The 18,379-nt window shown below is 35.6% G+C and overlaps 2 protein-coding genes across 2 annotated transcripts; both read left to right on the top strand.

Moving 5' to 3' along the window:
- Positions 1 to 274: 274 nt before the first annotated feature.
- Smp_175960 (speckle-type poz protein, putative) lies at positions 275 to 13,865 on the top strand (the record flags this gene model as incomplete). Its single annotated transcript, XM_018792886.1, has 4 exons — positions 275 to 354; positions 5,602 to 5,779; positions 11,670 to 11,769; positions 13,606 to 13,865. 4 exons carry the CDS (start codon positions 275 to 277, stop codon positions 13,863 to 13,865), a joined length of 618 nt encoding a protein of 205 aa, XP_018644026.1.
- Positions 13,866 to 16,343: 2,478 nt separating this feature from the next.
- On the top strand, positions 16,344 to 16,781 carry Smp_175970 (hypothetical protein; the record flags this gene model as incomplete). The annotated part of the gene is made up of 1 exon (XM_018792885.1): positions 16,344 to 16,781. One exon carries the CDS (start codon positions 16,344 to 16,346, stop codon positions 16,779 to 16,781), a length of 438 nt encoding a protein of 145 aa, XP_018644027.1.
- Positions 16,782 to 18,379: the final 1,598 nt, after the last annotated feature.

Genomic DNA, 18,379 nt, shown 5'->3' with positions numbered 1-18,379 from the left:
TTATCAAATTTGGTCGACATTTAAAAATGATACCTACAATAATAATCAGGTGATATTCGTAATTGTCTTAGTTACTCAAGTAACATAAATGATGTATTTAAACAAATGAAAAAATCAATTGTAAGGACTATTGTTAATTATTTATTATAATAATTTAGATAAAAAGTATGCATAAAATTTTATAATAACCTCAAGTGCGGTTTTTCTATTGGCCCGTAGTGTCGTAACGAGTTTCTGTAAGCCGCCAGTAATAAAAATATCCTCACTACACACAATGTCGGTCTTTCGGGCAGCACAAATCGAAAGATTAAGTTGCACGGCTCCAAATGTGAGCGAAATCGCCATACAAGCCGAGTAAGTTGTAGTTTCACATGATTCTGGTCTGGAAATCCACAAACTGAAATCGTCCATTTCTGTTGCTTATTGATTTCAATTTTCTTCTGAAACTGAAAAGAAGTACTTGTAAACTCTCTAGTTGATGATTTGTTGTTATATCTACTTACTTGGTCTGGCATCTCATACTTTCAAGTTATGTCTTGTTTAGATTTGCTTTAATTATTATTATTATTGTTTCAATATTCTGACTTGTATGTTCAAAATGTTTGTCTGGTTGTGGCGATTTCATTAACTTTGTTCCGTCAAATGTTTTCATGGGAATGTTCACTTTAATACTAACCCTATCAATTCAAATTGTTGGCGAGGATTATTGTTGACACACTAAGTCAATGTTTGTCTGAGAGTTAACAGCGGGATATCTTAATTTGGTTATGGTGACTTCTAGTTAAGTCCTACATAAGTTTCTCCCAGTATTTAGCTCTTGCAGTATATGCTCAGTAGTTTTGGTTTGATTAACGCGACAGATAGTTCTCTATGATGGAACCAGGGATTGTCCTTCAAGAGCAATAAAACGATTATCTCAAATGGAAATTTGTAGTTGTTAAACATTTAGATTTCAATTTGTAAGAAGTTATGTGCAGTTCGGTAAGGTACCCATCCAACAATAAACGAAATCAGACGATTCAATCATTTGACCAAAGTATTGTAGGTCTGTGGACTTATTGGAGCACTCAATAGTCAGTGTTTGGTCTTTACTAGCTTCTTATATTATGTTGATTTGAGGAGCATTTCTTTTGTCATTGTGTTAGTAGCCACAATAGCTGAAAATCTAGGCCTCGTCACTTTAGTCTGGCTTCGAACTTCGTGTTATAGTTATTTCCGACTTATGTGTACTTTTGGAAGTGCTTCCACTGCAACATTAATCCGTGAAGATACTGTTTGTCTGACAGTCCTAATTAACTTTTCTAAGCTATCTCTATTACTTAGTGTTGTATAACAGATAGGCCATGTTGCTTCTGAATTATCTAGAAATTTGTACGGTAATTAACATTACAGCGTCACAATTAACGTATTATTGAAAGTATGGAAAATATATGGAACCATCTCACTAGACACAAATCTAATGAGATGGTTCCGGTGAAGGGAATGAAAAGGTACGTATAAAGAAAGACTAAATCCTAAGAACATAAAAAATAAATCCTTCTGATTCATGTATTTCAGTTCCCCTGGTCGATGAAAGTTTGCAGCCCGATCAACCATTTTTACGCTTTAACATGGTGTCCTACGTCTAACATCAGCATCGTTCATTTCGTTCAATGATTTGAACAATACTTCGAAGACACATGTAGTCTAAAACTCGTAGCCTACACAAACACACTACCTCATAGATTATGTTTCACAGCCATAAGATAAAATAGCAAACTGCTAAATAATATATTGGCTCTTTCAATGACAGACGGACGTCTCACCTGCGCAAAAAGTGACAGTTGACAAATCCGAATGAGCTTTCTTGATCCTCGCCGAGATTTGTTGAGACACCAACCCATCAGGGCTAATGAGACTTCCAATATAAGTGGTTAACGCACCCAACCACTTCAATCCCTATTATTCACATGTCAGGGTTCCATATAGTTGTAAACATATAATATTTGATAAAGCAATTCCTAATATCGTTAAAAACTCTAGGCCATGACATCGACGTCCTAAAGCAGCATTTTGCATTTAAGGGAAGAGAAACACATGTAGATATAATAATCTTGCCATTTTTAAATGAATTTAAGATTCCCTCCGTATTGGTTAAGTGAGTACGACTGGACAACAAAACATTTGTTCACTGGATTCTTGAGTAATACTGCCTGAAAGATGGGATCTAAATTGAGTAGTATGCTTTGTTTTCGCCCACTATAATCTCTGATATTTAAGCTGTGTCGACAAGTGTAGACCAAGGTTGCGATTCATGAGATAACTATGATCTGTAGTTGGCGATGTTATCGTTTTGTAACAAGTCTTAAGTATAGTGTCACTCCATACTATTCATTCTTTGACCTTGTTTGTTCCTTTTTAATTATATTCTCAATATCTAGCTTTCCATTAAATTTGATCATTACGTTGGTCTGAAGTGTAGGAACTTGAATTGATTTGTATACTACCGTTAAATTCTTAGATTTCAGCGTTTTCGAGCAACGGGTGGACATCAACATGTAATATATCCAGTTAACCCTCCCGTTACGACTTCGATATACCTAATTTTCATGACAATCGTTCGACCTTGTTATCTGTTCATTGGCTTGATGGCATGATCAAATACCCTCCATAGATGAAGTTTGATGATAACTGACACTTAGAGGCTGGATATCAACGTTTAGTTTTGGCACAACTTGATTTAGTTATATTAAAGCCTGCTAAACAATTGGCTACCGTCTTTTTTTTACAGTGTAGTGTCTGTTAATGAGAAGCACATTGACTGTGAAAATAATCCATATTTTCAGACATCAGGTTTTCTAAGGTCGAAAAAAGGCCAAAGTTGCTACATTTTATGATTATTAAAGCCCCATTTATATTGAATTCGATAATTTCTCTGTAAGTATGGAAAGACAATCATTTTCTCAATAACGTGTTTATCTACTACTAGATGAATTCGGCACGAAAGTAATGTATCACGTCAAACTGTAAATTATGTACTAGGTATTGGAGTGCAAACAGGGGAACCAGTTATTAAAAACATAGGTTTTTAAAATAATCCGGCCCAGTTTCAGAAACTAGCAAACTTTAATATAATTTACCATTCAAACTAGGTATGTATACTGTTTTGTATTGTAAACAAAATGCTTTATAACTGCAATAATTGATGTCCGACCTTCTTGGTCAGTGCATAAGCGTATTCGATAAGGAGTGAGTTTTGTTGCGTCCCACTGGTTACTAGTGTAAGTTTATTTTATTGCATGTATGTCAGTAACATCTTTATCCATCAGAAATTTGTAAAACCTTAGCAGAACGAATGTTTTTATCTTCAAGGTCTTTAGCTTTAGTCGGATCATCTTGGCGCCTATTACAGGCAAATTAATAAACCCAGCCAATAACTTCGAACCTAGTTATTTACTTTGCTAGAAAAGTTACTGGCTGTGAATGAGAACGGTATACAACTTAAAGTAATCATTCATTTATATTGTAAGCGTCTTTTATATGCTCATTTACTTAATACTCAACCTGAACTGTTAGTTTATCTATTAATTAGAGTTATAATTTTATGCACTAAATAACCATCCAATGTTTAAAAACATTAGTCTCTATAAAGTATCTCTATTTTTATCCAATTTGACCTCATTTTTACATTTGTTTTGAATATCGTAGTTGTCACTAAGTTAAAGCATAATTGGTTATGTATTGATTCATTAAAATCTTGCTAATGTGAAGAACGGTTGATGCTTTTAACAGAAACAATGATCAAATGGCTTTTCTTCGATCTATTAGATTACTAATATTATAGTTTAATGAAGCATCAAAACTGTCATTAACTTAGTATCGGTAATATGTGTTGTACACTGGATCAATAACGTATATAATTTCTGAACATGCTATGTGTTTTAATTTATATTGGTAAAATTAGAGTAAATTAGTTAAAATTTGTTTGATTGAGTATGATCATTGATATACTTGTCATCTGATAAAATAAGAAATCTATGTCTTTCTATGAGATTATTTAAACTTCAATATTAATGGATGCAAACTACATGCAACTAAAGATACTGTTGAGCTATTCATATGCAAGAAAATATGAGCATTTAATAAATATTTACTCTTTGGAAAGTGTGTTGAATTTGTAAAACTTGTGTTGCACGCTTTATGTTTAATAAAGTGGGAATGTTATATTGATAACTACTCTATATATCATGTTCCTGAGGATGAAATACATTCGGCTTAGCGGTTGAACCATGTGACTTTCAACTATTAGGCTGCAAGCTCAACACGCCCTGCCTGTATTATTTTAGTTAGACCAATAGTTGTTTCCAAATTACACTAGGTGACTTGCGAACCAATTTCTTAATGGATTTTGCAACAAATTGTTCGTAAAAAATAGCGGAGAATATTTAAGGCTCCTTTTACTGGTTCACCATAATCCCGGAATATTGTTTAGCAAACACAATATTAACATGTTGATGGGTGGCAGTATAAAACAACAGAACTCAGAAAGTAGTTTTCTAAAAGATTTCACAAGAAAGCGTACTGTTTCAGTCCGTGGAGTTATCTTTTTTCATTGTTTTATGTTATAACTTGTGATCGAGTAGATGCCTTGTTAACGTATGACGTGATAAGACCGCCAGTCAGAGAGCAGCGAATTATCGATTGGAACAGTGACACACGAAAACCGTACGAGCAGCCTGAGTACTTATCGGTTCTGCTTCTTCCTAACCCAGTCAGTCAAGTGCAGAACAGCCTCTGCGGTATGAATCATTATATTTCAAACATACTGAGTTTATATACCAAACAGACAGACCGCACCGTACCAATAAAACAGAAAATAACATGTGTACAAGATTCAGCCAAATGTGGCTGTGAATAGGGGAGATATTAAATAATAGACAGGGCATAATTCAGGAATGGTAAATTGTATTACAGTAGTTTATAGTTCAAAATAAAGCTTATAATAAGGAGGACACGAATATAAATAGTTTAGTTATTTAACGATTATACGATAAAAAATATATGCATAATCTTGGTTCATAGATAGATCCCATGTTACCATTCATTGTCCTTATCGGGGCATAACATTCTGCGAAGTTGTTAAAGTGTATTGTTTTAGATAGTTGTCTAAAGAAGGTCAGTTTGTCATGTAACAACAAAAACTTCAATAACATCTTTCGGTGCGTATTGTTTTTCAACTGATTTTTCCCATAACTTGTGAGAATTTATATCGTCTTCTGTTAAGCGAAACCATTATCCAGTGCTTCCTAGTTCATAATCTGTGATAGAAATTAATCTGTAAACTCTATAAATGTCTCAATCGTGTCCACAGTTTGCCTTTTGTACACTAAGTACACATTTTATTGCCTTTTAATTCGTAATAAAAATATTTGACTCATGAATGTATTCGGTTTAAACTGTAAGTTATCTTCTTTTTTAAACGTATCCAAAGTATAATCGAAGTTTCGAGAAATTTTTTCTTCAGAACATCCAGATGATATTTTATCAAACGTTAAAGCTTAATTTGCGTTCAATGCATTAGTAGAAACATAACTGATTGTAATTTGTTTTATTTTGTTTCAGTTGTGACGTTGATGATACTGAACCGCAGAAAGATGAACATGATGTGTTAGACTTTAGCAGTCCATTTCTATTCAGTGATGCTGTTCTGATTGTTCAGGGTAGAAATCTTCATTGTCATCGTGCTATTCTATCCATATATTCACCAGTATTCAAAGCTATGTTTCAAAATCGATGCATTGTGAGTGATTATTAGTTTTGTTTAAAATTCTGTAAGATATAGGAAATTAGTATATATGTAGTGCAATTGGTTCAAGTTTACTAATCTTGACTCCTAGCACCTTACCACCTAATCATTAACAGCATCATAACAAAAAATCTATTCCCATCATTCGATCATAATTCACTAGGGAGACCTATCATGGAGATTCAATAAATTTACGGCGAAAAATCAACAAGTCACATTAAAAAATCATCCATATTTGACAATGATAATTAAGCTAATTCAGCAGTTAAGAAAATACAACTTGTAGGAAAAAGTATCCCTATACTTTTATTGATATTGCTTTTATAGTGATTTATATGAAATTCTGTAAGGAAAATATCGTATATGTTCGTGTATATGAATTACAGTCAGTCTAAGAGTATTTAACCAATCTTCATATTGATAGCACTCCGTAAATAGAGTCAGCTTATAATTGACTTAAAAACTGGCATTATAATATGAATTTTTTAAAAGTTAGCAACCTATCATAGTCTTCTCCTCTATATGTTATTATCATCCGAAAGACAATCGCATTTATTCATAGTTGATATGAGATTACATTCTATACTCCTTATCTTGTCACAAATTTACCTAGTGTGTTCATTTGGTTGTATACTACTACAAAATATGAGTGTCATGAATGTACAAATCAAAAGCTGTAAGCCGCTATTTCATTTCAGAAGCTAACTTTTAATAGAGAATTGTAAGGTCTAAGATATATTTCACTTTTTCACTATTACAACTTATCGGATCGATATAATTGAGACAAACATTTCAATTAATCTCCGCAAAACTTTTACGTAATATAGGATGATATCGAAAAAAATACCTAGTAAAAGTATGCAGACAAAAAAAAGAAATAATACTTAAAATCTATCCATAAAATCAATGTCGATCTGGTCACCCAACACATTTCAGTAAGAAAATATATTCTAAGAGGTTTTTGTTGACCATTTTTACATATGAAAATTATTTTATTCAGATGGTTGACTGACAATCGTGGTTGTCTCCACTGCAAAAGTTTCACATCTTGAATAGTTATCATATCAGTTTCTGTCTATGAATATTTATTGGTTAGCTAAATAAAGCATCTAGTGTGATTGTTGTACATTAAATACTTTCAGTTGTACTTAACATGCCCCCAAATGCCCTGGTACGGCCGAGAGTGGGGAGAGTCCGCTCTCCCTCTCCAAATGCTCTCACATGGCCAGCGAATATATAGCCTCTGCCAGGGAAGTCCTACTCACTGCCTTCTCGTGGCATTACTGTTGTTTACGAAATTGAGAGGAAGAAGAGCCAATGTCCGGCCCTTTAACCGGGTTGGTGGACAAAGCGAGTCCACCTAGGGGAGTTGGAAAACCCTGATTCCAAATCAATGGTGCACATGGGCTCCAGTATCCTGAGGGAACAAATGGCGTACGAATCAATCGTCGATCACCGGCTACCGTGGGACTGCATCTCCTCACGATGCTCCACTGCCTTGTGGATCAGATCTTTCGGTCAAAGGCTCCGGGTGTGGTCCCCTAAGAAAACCACCTGCTTCAGTCTGGGCACCTGGGCAGTATCACAGCCCTCAAGCAAATCGAATGAGATTTGTGTGGCGCATATGTGTCTGGTGCTTCCTTGTACCAATATTTATGTATTTAAATAAATATAATAATAATAATAACGTACTTAACATTCAATCTAGAAATTATTAAGTGTGTATTTCTTCTGCCTACCTTACATTAGTTGGATTGTTTAAAAAATAATCAATGAAACATTGTCGTACTATTGTACAGTGGCATTCATTTTAAACCAAATAGTATAAAAAGTTGAACTAAAGAGAAGCAAATAATTGCTATTACATATTCTTAAAAGAGTTTAGAAAACTTTTTTTATTGAACGAAAACAATCTAGACAGAATTTAATCGTTTTTCTTCAAGAAATATTCGATCTATTTTATTTAAATGGTATTCGTTTTCTAATCTTCACTATGTACAATAGACATACTTTTCTTGATCGTTGTACAATGCATTATACTCAGTTATGGTAGTCAAAGTGTACATGATGAAGGTTGTTGTTTTTGTAATTATTCCTAGACTTTTTTTGGTCAGAAAAATTATGTCTCCCTGAACCTATGTTACTGATTTAATGGACTTTGGTATTATATAGATAAAAGTCTTTTCAATTTTCTTATAAAGCTGTATTTTGGCGTTATATATATAACCTGTATATTTCAGATTCTGATTCATCGCGCCATGTGATTTGAATACGTTTATTGAATAATCTATTTAGTTGTTAAATTAATCAAACATAAATCTTTATTGGTTAAAAATCCATTCAAAATGTTGTATCTTTGCCAAATAGTTATTCTTCAATCATTAACCAGGTTATCTAGTAAATCTATAAATTAAGACGGGGGAAAGCAATTTTATTTATTGTCCACTCATTTTCTTTAGTCTAATATATAAATAACTATTGAAGAAAGTTTTTTTCATTAGAGACTGATATTCTTCAATGAATCACTATTTGGTTTTTAACTAGTTTGTGTGGTTTTCGTCATATATTAATATGATGTTGACAGAATATATTGAAGAAATCGCGAATTTCACAGTTCACTTCAGGGACTGATTCTAGTTAGATAACCACAGAAAACATGAAAGCACTGGATAGCTTGTTTTGTCTTTTCGCGAGACTTCTTAGCTGTCTAGTGCTTACTGGTTTTCATTAGTGGTTACCTAATTGAAATCAGTCCGTAATGTAAACTTAAATTCTACAATCTCCACAAACCCCTACATTAATTTGTGATTCGTTGTTAATCATTGAGTTTCATTTTTAGGTACTCGAATGATAAATACTGTAACCACTCTTCTAACTGAACATTAAAAAACAGATTCTATTCAAGGCTGATCGGATAAAAGGTTTCCTGGAGTTTCTTGGCTTCTAGGGACTTGAAAAGGGATATTTTGGGACTCTTGCAACAACCTAGACCCCGATCATCCCCTTGTTTGCTCTAGTATTATTTCCGGTTTCACTGGCCGGCAAATTCATCACCATTATTGGGTCGATGTCAGCAAATTGGTTTTAGCTTCTGTTGTAACTGAATATCAAACTGATCTAGTTTTAAGGCTATCTATCAACCCACCGAAAAATATTGATGAGGGTTATCTGCAGTTGCATGATGTCATGAAAGTGGTGAGTAAAGTCGCTCGCGGCTTTGCGAAGCATCCTGCTGATAAGCACTGAGTTTATACAGACTCCTTACAACTCGTTAAAGCAAATCGGTCTACTCCGAGTAACCGCAAGTTTGACCATAAGCACGGTTGTTACGTAATGAAATTGTGCAAAGTTTGCGCAAGGACTAAGAAGCCTGTTGGTCGAGGCGTGCTAACGAGTTGGAAGCAGCAGCTGCATCTGCTAACTCTCGGATGCTCTTTCAACTCATCCGAGTCACTGTTAGCAAGAAGTCTGGTGTGAGTCAAAGAATGTGTGAAGCCAATAAGATCTCAATCACACATCTGTAATCTTGGGCAATGGATAGATTTTCAAAGAACAGTCTAAACGGTCTACTCTCCCGGTAACATCGATCAGGCTATCCTATCCTCCATGGTTGGTGATCCACTTAACAAGGCGGAAGTCAGCAAGAACACCCAGCCATTGAAATGCCGCAGATCACCAGGTCCAGATGACTTACCTCCGGCTCTTTTTCAAAATGATGACGATTTTTTGGCTATGGAACTAACTGAATTGTTTACGAACATCTGGCAATTAGAGTGTTCTAGCATCGTGGGATTAGTGGATAGTTGTTTCTATCTTTGAAAAGGTTTCACGTCGTTTTCGCAACTATCGGGGGATACGTGTACTTCCGATTGCGACACCACCATACTTATTGCAGGCCAAAAATCGTTGTGTTTCTCGAAATCAGGACCGCCTTCGGTTCGTTAGACAAGACTGTTCTCTGGGATCGTCTGTTGAAAATGGGCGTTCCTGAGAAGTTTATTCATATCTTGAAGGCCCTATATACAAACACCTCAGACAGAGTGAGGTCATACAATTACCTCTATTGTTTCATTAAAGCACTGGAATTAGGCAGGGTTTCCCAACTCACCGTTCCTCTTCAACCTAGCTATCAATGACGTTCTGGTAACAACTCTGTCGGATGTAATTGATGGTGGTGTGGATCGAATGCCTAAAAAAAGACTTTTCGATCTTGAGCTTGTGGTTGATATTGTCTTAATGTGCGATGATACCTAAGCCTTCCAATCCTCAGTTAGTTGACAGTCTGTGTTCATAATTCTGTCATATGCCTTACTTTCTTACTTACGTCTATTACCCCTCGTGGAAGAGCATAGGCCGCCCACCAGCATTCTTCATTGGGCTCTATCTTGAGCAATCCTTTCCAGTTGCTATTCATCCTTTTCATGTTTGCTTCCAAGTGTCGACGGAGTATGTTTGTTTCCCCTCTTTTCCGTTTCCCTTTAGGATACAGTTTGGTGATTTCTACAATGTATATCCTATTCACTTCCAGCATCTTTTCTTAATTTCCTCTTCATCTGGAAACTGGTTTGCTTTTACCCACAGTATGCTGTTGTTGATGGTATCCGGCTAGTGGACATTCAGCATTTTACGTAGACATTTGTTTGTAGATACTTGTACTTTTTTGATGATAGTTGTAGTAGTTCTCCAAGTTTCAGCTCCATACAGTAGAGCTGTCTTAACGTTCGTATTGAAGATTCTGACTTTGATGTAGGTTGATGGTTGTTTTGAGTTCCTTATGTTCTTCGAATCTAGGAATGCTGTTCTTATTTTTCCAATTCTTGTCTTTACGTCTGCATCAGATCCTGCTTGTTCGTCGATAATTCTTCCCAGGTACTTGAGAGTTCCCACTTCTTCTAGAACTTCTCCATCAATTATGATTGAGTTGGTGTTCTCTGTGTGGTATTTGAAGATATTACTTTTTCCCTTGTAGATGTGGGGGCCTACTGCTTCTACACTGATTGTCTTCGCCTGCATTTGTTGGTTTGTATGGGATAGAAGGGCCAGGTCATCTGAGAAGTCCAAATCGTCTAGTTGCATTCAAGCTGTTCATTCTGTTCGGTGCATCCCCTGAGATGTGGAGGTCTCCATAATCCAGTCAACCATCAGAAGAAAGAGAAAGGGGGGAGTAGACAGCCTTGTTCGACTCCGGTCCTCACTTGGAATGTATCTGTCATCCTTCCTCCTTGCACGACTTTGGAGTGTAGCATTCGCCTTGCATCCAAGTGTATAGTACTTTTGCAAGACTGTCAGGATCCTGAACTTGCACTCACTCTTGAAAGTGAATAGACAGAATCCTTCGAGTAGTTTGTGTATCTGGATAGCTGCGTAAGTGCTGGTGATGATGTGACTGATGAGATTAATCCACGTTTAATGAAAGCCTATAATGGGTCGGAAAGAGTAGTCTTGGTCTATGCTTGTGAAACCTTGCCTCTCCGAGTTGATTTTGTTAAGCGACCTTCTGTGTTTTATCGCCATTGTCTCCGAAGGATTTCTGTTATCCTGTGGCAACAACATTGAGGTTCGGCATCGTATGTTCCAGCACATCGACGATAATTCATTTGGTGTCACAATCTTGAAACACTGACTTCGGTGCATAAATAAATAAATATCACTTGGTACCTCTTTGATTATATAAAATAGGATGACTTTGATAGTATATTTGCGTATTATTTCTAACTTCTTGGGTAATATTAAAAGAAAGTTTGATCTTCGACTTTAATATTCAGTCAATTTTGGGGTTATTTTCCCTTTAAATGCTTTTAGTAATAATGCCTTTAAAAACCTGCTATTTGTTTACATTATTGTTCTTATTCCTCGTTAGTTATGTTTTGTTTAATTTGTTTAGGAAAATCAAAAAAATGAAGTTGTTATACCAGTTGATGAATTTGATGACATAAGAGAAATGTTACGTCACATGTACACACCTGGTGGTTGTGATATGACAGGTATGTTATTTCATTTTAGTTTGACTGCTCATTTTATTAATTACATTTACATAATCTGTCTAACAAATACGTGGACTTAATTTTTCTAGCATTCGCGGTATTCCCCATTAGGTTTTTCTCACTAGGGGGCAAACGGTGGTGCTGAATTCTACGTGGAGTTTCTTAGAATGTTTATGGATCGCGTACAAATAGATTCTTGTGTTGCTGGTGAATTACTGTTGCATAAAAACAATACACCTTAGTATTTACCCATGATTGTCTATAAATGTGGCTTGTAGCGGCTGCCTGTAACACATATGTGTATTTATTGCAACTTCTAGACAGACGCATCATTGGTTATTCTGTAACTTCCCATGTTTGGCTTTTTTAGTTATTCATTTGTAACCTTGAATGTTTTTATAGATTCACAATTAATTAGATCGATATGCTATAATGCTTTTCTCATCGCTTCAGCTCCTGTTGTTTGTTTGCTGTTCACACAAATATCTGAAATAAACATACTCCCGTATTTCACTTATTTTGCCCCATGATCACTAACTCCACCGAGTCAGTGAATATATACGAAGTTTTTAACGATCTATATTTCTCTAACGTCATCGTCATTGGATTTAAGTTAAAGCATAACTGTAAGTTCTTGGTCCGAATCCTATTATGCATCACCCCTGATCACGAGACTTTAACCCTTGAGATTTTTTTTCTAAATCTAATATGGCCGGGACTTGGAAATTTAGTGAACTAACGGGTAACTAGAGAATCGGACTCTTGAGTACCCCTAGGTACTGATTGGACCGTGGAAACCGTAATGAGTTGGATGTGTTACCACCAATGTAAAGTATTTTGAAGAAGGCAAGATTAATAAACCTCGAGTTTTGTGATACAAGCTTTTGCATGACCCCAGTTTACATATTTATTTGGTACAATATTTTATGACCATAAATATGATACTATCGATTGGCAGTCAGCAAACTAAAGATGATTGATATATTTAGCTCCCCAGAACGACATCACATTTATAGATACTTTAGAGTGATTTGTAATGATGGGAAAGCTCTCAATAACTTTATCCGAAGTTGTCAGTGGCACAACCATTACATAGAGTAATATTTAATATATCCACTAACGTTTGGGTTTATCTACTGATGAACATGATAATATTATTATTTTCCTATTTATACTATAATTATTTGCTCCATTGCCTTTGATAACGGTTTCATGGCTGAACAAATGGTTTGGTCTTGTATTTATCTTGAAAATAATGATTGTGTGACCTTGTTTTTTTACTGTCCTATATCTTTGCTTTTCTAGGATTTGCATCTTTATCCATCTGTAATGATATCAGAAGATATGCAGCGCGCATATGCATAAGTTGATATGTATAACTTTGTTCACTCAGCATACTCTTATTTTATTAGTCGTTTTTTTATCTGAAATGTATTTTCGTTTGAAGCAAAATAAGCTTGATTTCCGAAGTGAACAACACTTGAACAAATATTATATATATATATATATATATATATATATATATATATATATATATACTGGAAGTTTTCCATAATCTCATGTTAAACTCTGCAACTCCCAGTGAAATGTTATACTCATTTAAACAATCTACTTAAATGTGTTTTAAGTAGGTAGTAAACTACCTAAAAATAACTGCAAAGTGTTTAGTACCAATTATTCATATAGTTGGTAGTCTCGAATTACCTGTTTTGTCTTTTTGTTATCTGTTACTAATCCCCAAACTGTGATGTACCATTTTTCTGAAAATGAAGAGGTTAGTTTCACATTAGTCACGTTTTTCTGTCATATTTCATCTTCTTCATTTTCATATTCGAGTCGAAACAGCGGAAAAGTTGCTGCCCATTTTACATCGATACCAAATCGATTCTATGGTTAGCTTGGCTGAGAGGACACTTACATTTCGTCTCAATGATGTGACGGCACCATTGTTTCTTCGAATAGCTGACTTATATGGTTTGAGTAGATTACGACAAGCCGCTTTGGATTCTTGTGCTCGTTTAGATTATGGTCGAATGGTTAAAGCGTTTGAAGAAATAAATCTATCAATAGAACTTAAAAATGAAGTACTTGAGTGAGCTATTTTCCTTTAAACTGTTTTTACGTATGGTTATATATTCTAAAAGATTTTCACAATATCTCATGATGCTAAACCGTATGACTCCCAGTTAAATATTTTACTCATTTGCTCATGATTCTTAGAAGACGGTACCAAGTTTCGCCGTCGTATTCGATGTTATCATTCTTCTATTTCAGGTAGAAAAAAGAAGTTATTTTATTCTGTAGTGACCTGGCTACTTCGCTTTTAAAAATAATTGTAGGTCATTAATAGATTGTGCTCTTAGCCCCCAAATGCCCTGGTACGGCCGAGAGTGGGGAGAGTCCGCTCTCCCTCTCGAAATGCCCTCATATGGCCACGCGTATATAGCCTCTGCCAGGGAAGTCCTACTCACTGCCTTCTCGTGAAGGGGGTGTTCATTACGAAATTGAGAAGACGAGAAGAGAATGTCCAGCTCCTTAAACGGGTTGGTGGACACGGAAAGTCCACCTAGGATGGTTGGAAAACCCTGATTCCAAACCAATGGTGCACATGGGCTCCAGTATCCTGAGGGAACAAGTGGCGTATGAATCAATCGTTGGTCACCGGCTACCATGGGACTGCATTTCCTCACGATGCTCCACTGCCTTGTGGATCAGACCTTCAGGTCAAAGTTTCCGGGTGTGGTCCCCTAAGGAAACCACTTTTTTCAGTTTGGGCACCTGGGCAGTATCACAGCCCTCACAAATCAAATGAGATTTGTGTGGCGCATATGTATTCGGTGCCCCTTTGTACCAATATTTATGTGTTTAAATAAATATAATAATAATAATAACGTACTTAACATTCAATCTAGAAATTATTAAGTGTGTATTTCTTCTGCCTACCTTACATTAGTTGGATTGTTTAAGGCTTGTTTAGTATTATTACTAGTGTATTACCAACCAGACGAATTCGCGTTTTTGGCTTTAAGCGACACAGTGGTCGTGAGGGATAGTGATACTGTGGTGTGGTCTACTTATATCCATATAAGTAGTATATGGTGTGGGTCAGACATAGAATGTATTTTGGCAGAAGACCGATGAGGAAAGAACTGAAATGAAACGCAAACGTCTGGAAAATGCATGAGCAATGGAATAAGAGAAGAAACAGTGAAGATTGAAACAATTGGTTGTTAATTTGCAAATTGACTGTTCATTGTTTGGTAATCAGAATTTATTGAGATAGTCTGTAATCTTTGCTTAAATACATTCGATTGTCCCCAGTCGCGTTCTGTTCACTACAATACTACCCGGTTGCCCAAACCGATGTAGATAAATCTACTTGCAAATCTGCGACTTAGTGTCCAAAAGTTGAACACCTTAACCACTGATCCACCACTTGTCCACCGGTTTTATCTACATCATTCTTGACATTTTTATTTCCGATTCCCAGTTCAAATCACTACTAAATGGGATTTACCAGACACTAGTATCAATGCACTCATTTAACGAACTAATTTATTTATTACACTGATCAGTTTAATTAGATAAATCAATAATATTATCTAATACAACAATAGTAGTTTAAGAACTAATTCACAACGTGATTATCTCATATGATAAGGTAGTAAAACTTCAATTAAGGTGGTCGGGATGTGTGCTACGTATATTTTATCATTGTCTACCTCGACTGTCTATGTTTAAAAGTGCAAAATTAGGTCAGAAGAAAGATAAGGACCAAGAAATAAGATGTGACGTATGTGTATGAAGTCGCTGATCGTTAATCTAAGCCGTATTGGTAAATACAGGCTACTTGGTTGGAGTCCGCGCGATAACTCAAATCGAACACAGTAGCTCAGATCTATTTACTGTTTATATTACTCTTGATCTACATCTTCAGTACCCTTTTCTTTATACTTTTCAAACCACATTCTCAACGCTTGATTTTCCTCATTATCATTACCATACTATTTTAATTCTTGTACTATTCATTTTCGTAAATAGATCTCGTTGTGGTAATGTAATGTGACAACTTTGGCCAATGCACATCCATCTTAAGCTATAAGTTAATTGTAACTGACTGAAGAATTTTTCAGTTATATCCTTATCAGTGGAGACGAGTGTCTAGGTGAGTTTTTCAAGGTCCTAGTCAACTATGGTAGGTGCAAGACAGCTCTCACCAAAGTCATCGGATGGGGGTTATACATTGGAAACAGCGACTATTGAATTAATGATATCGTATTTATCTCCTTGTGATTGACTTCATATGAGTGAAAAGCGAAAGTTTAAGTAGTTCCCGGTCAGGCCTTTCGCTTAAACAGTGAATAATATTATCGCTTATTTTATCAAAAGTCTCGTCAAAAACCGTTCCTACAGTTTCGTTTTATTTTCTTTTGGTCGAATAAAATGTAAATGAAAGTCTCTATATTAATCGGTGAATATTAATAAATTTATTTTGTTTTTTCAGGAGAAGAATAAAAGTTTTAGAAAAATGTCTTGTAGATATTCAACAGAGTTTTACTCATTCGTGTTCACGTATGGAAAGTCGTGCTGAACGTGTTCCATCCAATCATTGTTCATTACATTGTCGTCCGTTTTCAACAATCACTTTTAGTCCTGTTGTAAACAGTGCAACAGGACCACCAATCAATAATAGTGCAGATCAAAATTTACAGAATAATAATGTCAATGATACTGTGCATAATGACGTAGCTGCAAGCATAATGCCATTTTCAGTTGCTAGAAATGTGGAAATACGTACAAGTGGGGATAATGGTAATAATGATACTACACAAAGAGAAGCAGATACAAATTTATCCAATACAGCTACTACTGCAGTGATACCATCAATTCCTAATACTCCATTAATTACAGCTGTTTGTGAACAATGTGTAGAACAATTCAAAACTCATATACAGGAATTGTGTAAAAGAGGATTGCATAAAATACCGATTATCACTTGCAGAAATCCTTGATTTCATGTATTCCCTTATTGTTTTTACAAAATTCTTTTTTTCTTAGAGACTATAGAGTCAGAACATTTTCACTCCAAGATACTCAGTCGAGTGAAACAAGTTTAGTAACACATCATGACATACGTAACATATCTATTCATAGACTGAAAAAGAACATCTGTTTATTTCAAGAATTATTTCATTTCATTTCGGTTATATGAAACAATATAATATTATCTTAATAAACACTTTGTTAAACTCAGTTGTATGAGAACAAAATGGTAGTTTGGGTGAAGTTTCATTTACTTTGGTAGCTTATATTTCTCAATGTCCTAAGCGCTACTTAACAATGCATCTTCAAACTCAAAAGCGTTGTTGTTTTTTGGCCCCCAAATGCCCTGGTACGGCCGAGAGTGGGGAGAGTCTACTCTCCCTCTCGAAATGCTCGCACATGGCCAGCGAATATATAGCCTCTGCCAGGGAAGTCCTACTCACTGCCTTCTCGTGAAGGGGGTGTTGTTTACGAAAGTGAGAGGACGAAAAGCGAATGTCCGGCGCTTTAACCGGGTTGGTGGACACGGAGGGTCCACCTAGGATGGTTGGAAAACCCTGATTCCAAACCAATGGTGCACATGGGCTCCAGTATCCTGATGGAACGAATGGCGGACGAACCTGTCATTGGTCAACGGCTACCATGGGACTGCATCTCCTCACGATGCTCCATTGCCTTGTGGATCAGACCTTTTGGTCAAAGGCTCGGGGTGTGGCCCCCTAAGAAAACCACCTGCTTCGGTTTGGGCACCCGGGCAGTATCACAGCCCACACACACAAATAGTGTGGCGCATATGTACCTGGTGCCCTTTTGTACCAATATATATGTGTTTAAATAAATAAATAAATGTTGTTTTTTGAGATGCTAACCGATATCACGTTCTAAAGTCATCAATCGAAATCCTAATTTTATCTTTTCTTCGTCCACTATTTCTCTTATAATCCCATATTTGGTCGATCATACCCCTGAACAGCACTGTTGACGTTGGGATAACGTAACAAAGCCCCTATTGGTTTTTCTCTTTGTCATGACATGAGTCTAAAACGTCGGTTTTCAGCTTCTGTTATTACTAAATTTTAAACATACATAGGCTTATGTACGAAAATACTGGACCGCATCGCACCACAAAATGAAAAATAATACTTCTGCATAAGTTACTCAAAGTTGTTGTAATTTGGGCAAGCTGTGAATAATCGATCTGCAACAAAATAGGATTTATAAACAGTAAAATAATAGTTAATGGTATAAACAAGCTTAAGAAAAACGCAATATAAAAATATACTAATCTAGTTGCGTAATAAATATACAATAAAAATATACATAATAATAATACAACTAAATTACGTTGGTTAATATTTTATTGAACGAATATCCCCATGTGGTTATTCTGGTTGTAGCGCGTATAGCAGAATAAGACAGAACAATGAAATGTCCTTAAAAGTCAGTTGAAAAGTTAAATTAAACTGTAATAGTTCTAACGAAATCCTATATTCAAGTATTTGAATATCTATGAATTATTCCAAATCTCCACCACTGACTACTAATCATGCCAACTATTTTCTGTAGT

The sequence above is a fragment of the Schistosoma mansoni genome (genome assembly GCF_000237925.1).
Source record: "Schistosoma mansoni, WGS project CABG00000000 data, chromosome 1 unplaced supercontig 0153, strain Puerto Rico, whole genome shotgun sequence".
NCBI classification, from domain to species: Eukaryota; Metazoa; Platyhelminthes; class Trematoda; order Strigeidida; family Schistosomatidae; genus Schistosoma; species Schistosoma mansoni.
This window is presented reverse-complemented; position numbering and strand designations above follow the sequence as displayed.